The sequence below is a fragment of the Ascaphus truei genome, chromosome 2, assembly GCF_040206685.1.
Source record: "Ascaphus truei isolate aAscTru1 chromosome 2, aAscTru1.hap1, whole genome shotgun sequence".
Lineage (NCBI taxonomy): Eukaryota > Metazoa > Chordata > Amphibia > Anura > Ascaphidae > Ascaphus > Ascaphus truei.
The window spans coordinates 423,648,213-423,658,063 of record NC_134484.1 but is presented as its reverse complement, the minus strand read 5'-3'; the positions used below and the strand labels follow the sequence as shown (position 1 = coordinate 423,658,063).

The following is a 9,851-nucleotide window of genomic DNA, read 5'->3' as shown; positions in this document are numbered from 1 at the left end:
GGATTTATGTTGCTTCCATTAGTTCCCACACTTAACACTACAAAATAAAGGTGTATTCACTTAGTTCCTAGCTTGTCACATGTAGCCCCCCTTATTACTTCACTCCATCTTCTATATTAACCCGGGTTACCTGAGCCCCTACAGTAAAACCAGGTGGGTCCTTTGCGAATATGAATGAATGGACTGGGTTATTACTTTAGGAACATCTTTATCTCTTCTCCCGAGGCTACCCTCCTCTTGTCCTCCTGGGAACCGAACCTTCCCCCCTTCTCTATATACTCTGAGGTCATGATCCCATGGCAACACAGGGTGGGGCTCAATATACTCCAACCCTCAGGAGGGTGGTTACATGTATATATCTGAGTACATACCTGTAGCTCAATTTTAATATAGGCAGCTCTAAATACCCAAATCTAACAAATTAACCTCAAGTCCTCACTATAAACCCATATAGTTCAGGGGAAAATGAGGAACAAGGTATTAGTAATTTTATGACCCCCCCAAATATATACCCATCAAAATTGAAACATGTCTGTGAGTGGGTTTACTGGCTTTGCATCTCATCCCAGCCTCTGTCTAAAAGCTGTGTTTAAAACAGTATGCATTGGCTTGAGGATTTGCTTGTGTAATACGAGCTTGAGACAAAAGGTGGCACTGTGTGCTCATTTGCATGTCATTTCCCAGAATCCCTTGCTGCAGTGGAAGCGCTGTATGCTGGGCGATAATGGGGAAAGACAGGGTTGTAGACCTGTCTAAGACATGCAAATGAACATACAGTAATATTTACAGTTGATATATATATATATATATATATATATATATATATATATATAATGTGTGTGATATTTCTTCAATTGTTAGGACATTAGCCTCTTATTTAGGAGATATGTCCACTGTATTATATAAAATTCTTATCTTTTATAGGAATTACAACTTTTTTAGGAGTTATAATATGTAACATCATCACGTCAGAGGGGCGGGATTAGTGCTCGTGATCGGAGTGCGTCCGCTTCTAGTAGCTCTCTGCTCTCTGCTTAGAGCTATGTTTATGCACTAATATGCAAGTTTTAATGTAGCAGTACCCTTTGGTTTAACACCCTGCACTTGCCAGTAGGTGTTCCGCTATGAAGCCTAATCACCAGGGCTGCTACAAACGATTGGATGCATCTTATTGTCTGTAACATTGGACATCATGTGTAAAAGAGCACTACTTGTGCACTGTTATAATAGCTTCTGATCCTACCTTTTTTGCATTTATTTATCTGTGGCTAATCTAAGCACTTCAGTCCTCTGTGCAAGGTATGCATTCTAATCATACTGGCAGGTAGACTAACTATCTATACATGCCAAAGGGAGTACATTTGGCGCAATATATACACTGTATTGTGCTATTGTAATTGTACCCCCATGTAAATTCCAACACTGGTCAGACAAGAATTTTGGATCAGTTATATTAACACTGTGTCCTAATTAAGACCACATAGAGTGCACACCCAGAGACACGGTATCTTGTCCACCTAGTGTCTCACTACATTGATTAGCTCCATATACTGCAGGTCAGCCACTTAATTGTGGCAAGGTTCCACCTGTACTAACAGTGGTGTTATGTACACACACCCAGTGGTTATCCCTACTGACCTCAGATATTAGTTAGGATCTACATATAGCTATTACTGCCTTGGTCACTGTACTAGTACTACCCTCTTCTCAGTGAGGATAGACATTGGCAACCTTCATCGCTGCATCCAATCTGGTTTTTAATTCGGTTATATTGGCTCACATAGAATCACTATACTTTGATTCTACAGCGTTCTATTTTATATAATTTGAGTTATTACTCCTAATAAAGTGTTTTAATTTATTCATTCTTCATCCACACATACATTTATCCACCTGTGTACCTGTGATCTAGAGTGTATGAGTGATCCTTGGGGATCTGTTTCTCGTTGTTGCTTTATAATATGTATTCCACGTAGATTTAGTATGTGATATTCTGCTTATCTAATTAATATGCAACATTTTAGTAGTTTGTTTAGGGTATAAATAGGATGCTTGATTTATGGGTGACATGAGTCCTGAGGAAGCTGAAGCTACAGTGCAACACGTTGTCGTCGAGGAGACACTAAAAGCTGTATTCTGAGTTCATAGACAGTTCTAGTTGAACGCCAAACCGGAAGCCAGGACATTCACGAGGGACGCAAGATGCCGCATATCTGCAGATGTGGCGAGATCGCTGCGGGTCATAAGCCTCGGGAGACCTATATTACTGGCATTTGTTGCCTGCTATATATTTTAAAGGTTGTACCAAATGTGAGTACATTGTTTTTATTGATATAACATTTTCAGGGTGTATACCATCTGCCTCCTTATGGACCTGCTCCAGTTGGGATTTCTGCTTTTTTATTTCTATAAAACGTGAGTGAACAGTTTGTAGATTTGTTAGAATTTTACCTCCAACATTACTCCTATGATATTGCTTTTGTATTTGTTTTGTTTGCAGTCCTCCACACTTCCCTTCTTCGGAGAACACAGTGCTCAGGATGTGCCCGGTGCAACATATGGTCCTCTGGTGTGCCAAGGCTCATGCAATTTTGGGCAACGTTATTAAGGAACTGTAAAGATGAAGACTTCTGTAAAAGAAAACCTGTCCGGCAGAACAATATGCCCACCATGGTCAGTATGATTACAGCGTCCAATAGAAAGCTGCAGGCATTGGCAGATGTTGCATCTTTCTGAGTGACCAAGTCAATATGGACTATATGACTGAATGACTCAAATATCTCATCAAGCAGCGAATTCCAATACTGATATTTTTAATTTTTGAATCTAAATGTTCCTTTAAAAGCAAATTGGCATTTAATCTTGAAGGAAGCTGTGCTTAATGCAGTGTAGACCGTTTCCCTTCCCCTCGATTAAATCGATTGAATACCAATAACTGTTTCAACGCCATTATCCACTACCCATGTGTTTGCTCGCCTTGCACAGGTCCCCAACCTTTGAGCATTCAAACCATTGTAACGCCAAAGCAGCGTTCCCTCGTTAGTTTTTGTTTTAATAAATGCAGCAGCGTCCCACATTTACGGCAATGCAATTATCTACGCTGTCGATCGATCGGCGAAGCTCCTGCTTCACAGGATACGCACTATGGCTGCCTATTTCAAAAAAGGAAGGGGTGCAGCTTCCCAAGGAAGCTTAATACATTGAAAATTGCAGCAAGTGTTTACTTTATTTAAAAATAAAAATAAAAAAATCGGCTTTTTAATTAAATGCTGGCGTAAACAGCAGACACGGATGCTTGGTAGTGATATGCAAATGAGCACCCAATTGCATTTTACTTTCAGCTTCCTATCCACTTTAAACCAGCTAGTCTTTTGCCGTTTTTTTTTTTATTATTAAAATCAGTTGTGTAGTATTAGATACTACCTAGTGACTTTAAAAAAAATGTTTTAATGTACTGAACAGCTTTAGCTGCTTAGCAACCTTTTAGTAAGACACATCCACTTCCTATTTAAACCAGCTCTGACATAAACCTTTTGAGCTCCAATCTTTAGCAACAAAGTACCACAAACAGATCTGTTGCAGTGTTACCAGCAGAAAACTGTATTGTTCAGCTGAAAGCTACAAGAATGTGTTAAACTTCCTAATGTTACATTTCAGCTGTAGCATTTCCAAGACTGCAGGTGTCAGAAGTCTGCTGAAATCACTTCCTATCAAATCCTGCATCACACACTCATTTCTCCTCCTCACTTTGAAGGCTTCACACTCTTCTGCCCCTCCTTACATCTCAGCCCTAATATCTCACTATAACACAATCCTGACTCTTGCGTTATGATCAAGGATGTCTTCTCTCTACCCCTTTTGTATCTAAAGTCCTCTCCCGCTTTAAACCTTTCTCACTCACTGCCCACATCTCTGGCATGCTCTTCCCCTCAATATCCAACTGGCACCCTCTCTAACCACCTTTAAGACCCATCTTAAAACCCACCTCCTTAACGAAGCATACAAGTAGCTCCGCGGCTGATACTTTATACCTCATACACCAACATTGGCCCCTAGCAGACGCACTTACCAGAACACCTTCCTACTGTCTCTGTATGTTCTCCCTACTTATCAATTATATTATAAGTTCTTCGGGGCAGGGATTCCTTTTCCTGTTACTTCCCAGTATGTGTTATTTATATATTAAAAAACACAGAAGGTATATACTGCTCACTAAGTAAAGTCGATGTGATCTGAAAATATGGGTGTCACCCTAAAAATGCCTAGATTGGCATTGGGTGCATCAGATGGGCTGAATGTAACTGTGTTACCAAAATTAGAGAAAGGGGTGTTAAAACACAACATTTATTGAATTAGAATGTAGGAGCGGGGCCATGATAGGGGCATATCTTCCCTGCCATTGGTTGCACGCCGACCGCGTCGCAGCACAGCAAGACAAAACTGCTTTGCGCGCCCACACAGCCACTGGGGCCTGCCCCATAGAGGGCTGTGGACTCAACCTTCGGCATTGATTATACCAGATGCCGCTTAGCGGCAGCACGATCCGGTGATGTCACCCTCACTCTGCCGCCGAGCGGTATCTTGATCAAGGAGAGGAGACAGGCGAGCAGACGAGGTGTAGCCGTGAGCAGTTCACCCTCATTGGCTGAACCGCTGACGTGACGCGGTCGTCGCCTGGAAAAATCATTTGGAAAGTCTGTTCAGGAGTCTGCCGCTTTGCAGTTCGGAGCTGCGCAGGCGTCGTGATGGTATGTTAGGTTTCATTTAATTCATACAGAATGTTTTTCAGCCGCTGTCAATATTTAGGTATAATCACAGCCTTAAGTGTGCTCTAAAGCTTTAGTCTACGGGTTTTAAACAGCTCTAACAGCCAAGTATGGCGTTAAGAAAACACAATTAGTGACCCCACTCAGACAGCCTGTATGCAGTGCGCTCACGTTGAATCACAGATGCTCAATGAAGAAGTATGTGCAAGTACAAGCGCACCATCTCACTCCTTGTTGGGGGGCGCCAATACTCGTGCTCTTCCCCAGGTTAGAAGTACCGTGGGGCTCAGTGCAAACCTGTTCTGGTATAACCCCTTGCAGCTTGACATTACGTGGAGCTATGCAACACAGTCCTTTGATTTTGTCAACCAATGCTATACTTTCTTTGCCAGACGGCTAAGATTGAAACAACAGTGGTTTAATATTTTTTGGCCTCAGTTTGAGGTTAGTCACGGATTCTGTAATATGAAGCTGGTGGCACTTGTAATCCAGATCCAAAGTAGGCTGTAGTGAGTAAAAAAGTTTACAACCTTTACACAACAAAAAAAAAGTCTCGAAACATGCTCCTTTTTCAACATTCACAGAGGTTAAGCTGCAGACAACTAGCTAATGATATAAAACCACAGAGCGGGACTGTTACTTTTAACTTCCCATTTTATTACGACAACTTGTTATACTTCAACAGTAAAAAATAAAACAGATGAATGCTATCAGATACAGGAGCTCTGCCTTGAGCCAAAATGTACTTTTGGCAGGGACAGGTTTAAGGTTTTAAATGTAAGCTGTGGGGGCCATGAAATAAAATCTTAATTTATCTATATATTTTCTCTTTGCAATGTGTCTATAGCAACCAATTGCTTTGGTTATTTTTCCAAATCTTTAATCTTTCATAAAAAAATCTACAGGCAAATGGTCAACTCTGTTTTCTTTTGTAGATTATTGTAATTATGACATCAATAGTTGAACAGTTGCATATATACAGATTAAGCATCTGATCAGGATTAATTTTTCAGGACAAAATATTTTTTACATTTTTTTTTTATAGGAAACAAATAAATTTGAGTATAAGGGTAATGCAACCATTTGATACACAATTTTTTTCTGCTGTGTCTGCCTGCCTAGAATGCTTTGTAGGCTAATACACATCTATTCAAAACTCCCTATTAAGGTTTACAAATTACAAAAACGATGTATATAAAAAATAGTTCTCGTCATAAACAGGGCTTAATCATCCCCCAATGATTACACTTAAAGCTGCAGTTCAAGCAATATCCTGCATGTGTGTTTTTTTTTTTAATAAATCAGTTCTGTAGTAAGAAAAAAATACCTTTTTTTTTTAAAACAAAATGCTAAAACAACTTTGAAAGACCAATTTCTTGTATTCCATTTTAACAAGCATGCTTGTTCCTATAGCAACCATTTACATTCCCCAGATTTAATGATGTCGCCAAACTTTGCCAATCAACAGACTGAGAACGAATTGACCGGCAGCTATGCAGTTCTTTAGGGAAGTAGAGATTGCCCACATGAAACTATTGAAGTAAAAAAAAAAATAAAAAAAAAATATGAATTTAAAAATAAGTGCCAAGCCCAGCATTTAAGGCATGCCTGCCCTGGTATTTTATTTCATCTCAATGCCACATTTGGCTAGAATGTGTTGAATCTCTTTGGCGTACGTTTTAAATAATGGTCTGTTCGGTTAGATTTGCTGATAATGTGCTAAGCAATACATGTATGAAACGGAAAACATGTAATCAGACATACCGCACTCAAAATGGGGAAATCCATTAATTCAGGAGGTCATATAGAAGTAATCAGATAAGAATAATTTTATCAAACAAAATCAAATTACAAAACACTTCAGTTACACACACTTTCTACACTGCTAAATAGTTCTTTAAAAGGAAATAAAACAAGTTTTTATTTTAGTAGCAAGAGCTTTTCCTGTTTATTTGTAATATATTTTTGGAAACAATATACAAAGCTGAGATTTTCCACTATTTTAAGATAACATTGGTATGCTCCAATTACACAAGTTGAGTTTGTGATGGCAGCAGTCAGCACCAGACTTTAACAGGTAGCTACGGCACAAGCATCCTTTAAAATGAAAGGCAAGACAGATAAACCAAGTGATAACGAGACAACTGCTGGAGACGCACCAAAATCATATTTGTTGGAGAGCACTTATTCTAAATGCTTTACCTAACCTCCTCTTGGTCAACAATGGCCTTTAAATAAATCCCTAAAAAATGCATTAAGAAAACCCAACATCTGCTTCCATAGTAACTGGTTGGTAATTCAAATTCTAGTGTGTAATAACTTAAGGAAATGAATAGCCAGTGATCTTTTAACATGTTTATTACAACAGATACAATTCACATCTGACTAGCTTTTTTTCCTCTGTTCCCCCACACAACCACTTTAAGTATATGTTTAATTGGGCTAGTTTTTATTTTATTTTATTATTTTAATTGTTTTGTCATGACTGAGCAAGTAATGTACTTTTAGTACACATGCCCAACTGTACTACAAGGCGATTCTTACAGGGTGCAAGTGAAGATACTTCTCAATAATTTATACAAACAAGTGGGTTTCGATCACTGCAATGTTAAGCTACTGTACACAGGAATGAAAAGATTATAGAAAAAAGTGCCATAGCAACAGTGCCATAAAAGGAAAAATATTAGATGCAAGGAAAAATTATGTAGTCTAGTATTTGGGAGGAACACTTCCAGGAAAAAAATTTGCTGCAAAAATAACAATGAAGCACTGCTCTTAAACAAGGTTGGGGTGCGAGGATGAAATCTAGCACAATGGTTTGTACGCTGCCCAAACTCAGATTATTTTAGACGTAGATACATTGCCTGGTGCCCTTATCTAATTCCTGAAAAAGCAAGATTTCTGAATGATAAATTAACAGGGGAAAAAAAAAAAAAAAATAGAAGCTAATTTTGCAGACAAGCTTACATGTAAATGGCTAGGTATTTAACCACCTCAGCATTGATTAGTTTTGGATGTCAAAGTTCTGATAATACACATGGGCTTCCCATGGCTTCAATCTACAAAACATATTTACAACGTGAAGGATACATCTACAAGAAATCTACATTTCAAGGGTTTTTACAAATCACTCTTGTATCTTTCCCCTGAATTGACTCCCCTCCAGTCCCACTCCCCCGACGTGTCCACCGCCCAGCTCAACGGTCCAAAGTCTACTCAGATGCAGCTCAAAAATGTTAAGACTGGGCTCCCAGCTTTACAGTTCCAAAACCACGTGCAAGTCACAACGCGTCACACCATGAAGGAATTCTGGTTTTTAAGTTTTTCAAGTTCTTTAATTTGCTGTCTCAAAAACAGTATCCTGAAAAACAAAAACAAAAGAAAATTAAAGATATTCAAGGAATTGGTGTTTGAAATGCAGATGACATCACTTAAACGAGACTTGCATTTTAAAAGACAAAAAAAATAAAAGAAAAATGTAAGCAGCAGCTTTCCTGCTCTTTTATAAAACCATCAGGAAGAGAAACGTGGTCCCCAGAGCTGAAACGCACACAGGTTCCCCAGATACTTACAGCTGCAACTAGTGTGTTCCTTTTCCCCTCCCAGGGAAAAGAAAGTCGGCTTAAATCTCTTCACCCACTCACTGCAGCTTCCTAATGACCTGCGTGACGCAGGAGATTTAGTACCAGAGCTACTTTTACCTGCAAGTATTTGGGGAACCAGGGGATCCCTGAGAGCAGAAATAGACCCATTTCAGTAGCAGGGATCCTCTGATTTCCACCCTGGAGGGGGTCCAGGGAGGGACTGCTGCTTTAATGGAAACCAACTCAATATATGAACAACTGAAAATAAAAGCCATGTCAGGTCCATCACCAGTGCATGCTCAAGTCTCCAAGGACATGGGTTATAACCCTTTCACGGCAAAAAAGTAACACCACCTCTGGCCACGGACCCTTTGCCCTGTAGAGAGGTCACGTGATTCAGTGCCAATCATGTTATCCCTTCTGGGTATCTGGCAGCTGGACTGGTAGTGAAAGGGGAGGATTTGGCCCTTCAGTGCAATCTGCAAGTCAGCTCGCCACAGGTGCGCCGACAGCCTTAGAAAACTAGCAAATGGCCAGGACATCCAGCGTATGTCATAAGAGCCTTTGAGGTAGTACTTCATGATGTACACACTACATCATTAGGGCACTGAAGAGGCCAAGTTGAGTTTGTAACAGTTTTTCACGTGGGCATTATTAATCTAGAAATGTTAGTAGCAGTACGTCGCTGGTGGGGTTTCTCTCCCCCCCCCCCCCCTTCAACAGGTTGCTTTTATTGCCCAGTCAAAACGGAGTTCAGGGTTGTAGAAACTGACTTTAATCAATTTCAACCAATTAAGATTGGTCGCACCACTGGGCTACCAGTGTGCAGCTTCCCGGAAGTTTATTGTGCTGGTTCAACAACTACTACCCATCCCTTCCAAATACAAAAAAAAAAAAAGATAGAAAAGTACAAATAAAATTTCCCCATTACATGTACACACTAAATAGGTCAGAGAAAAAAAAATACTAACCTTTGCTCGCGCAAAGTTGCTTGAATTTCACATACTCGAACTAAAGACCTTAAATTTTTCAACTCTGTACATGTTTCTGACATATGAATGCTGCCCATATTGTGGGCTTCTTCACGTAACCTTGAGGCCTAAAACAAGATCATGTCACACATTTAATAAACAGAAGAAAACAAAAGACCCTTTAAGAGCCTCTTCGGCCAAAAACACAGGAAAAATTAATGAAAGGTCTGCTCTTCCCTACATTAAAAAAAACCCCCAGAAGATACAGTAGGATTATGTCACAAGCCCATTACAAAAAACGAAGCATGCAACGTATTAGCTTTACCACTTTCAGATTTCTAAACGCAAGACCGGTTTATCGTACAGGGAACAGCCCAGACGTCTTAAAATTAAATGAAAGAGAATAGCTTAAAGCAGCAGCAGTTCCTCCTACCCTTATTACACCCCCCTTTTTGTTTTACATGGTGGGCCCCCCCATGAGCCAACCACCACTAAGCTCGGGGGACCCCCGCTCTCCATGACATTTCAGA

General features: G+C 39.8%; 1 protein-coding gene across 4 annotated transcripts in view; it reads right to left on the bottom strand.

Moving 5' to 3' along the window:
- Positions 1–7,106: 7,106 nt before the first annotated feature.
- The window catches only part of WAC (WW domain containing adaptor with coiled-coil), a 37,386-nt gene continuing 34,641 nt past the window's right edge, over positions 7,107–9,851 (bottom strand). For 3 of the 4 annotated variants that reach the window (XM_075587676.1, XM_075587674.1, XM_075587675.1), the window contains exons 13-14: positions 9,322–9,449; positions 7,107–8,127 (exon numbers count right to left, since the gene is read on the bottom strand). In XM_075587676.1, coding sequence (XP_075443791.1) covers positions 8,058–8,127; positions 9,322–9,449 — 198 coding nt within the window. In that variant the 3' untranslated portion in view covers positions 7,107–8,057. The remainder of the gene's footprint in view (positions 8,128–9,321; positions 9,450–9,851) is intronic. The other variant, XM_075587677.1, reaches the window with a different exon arrangement.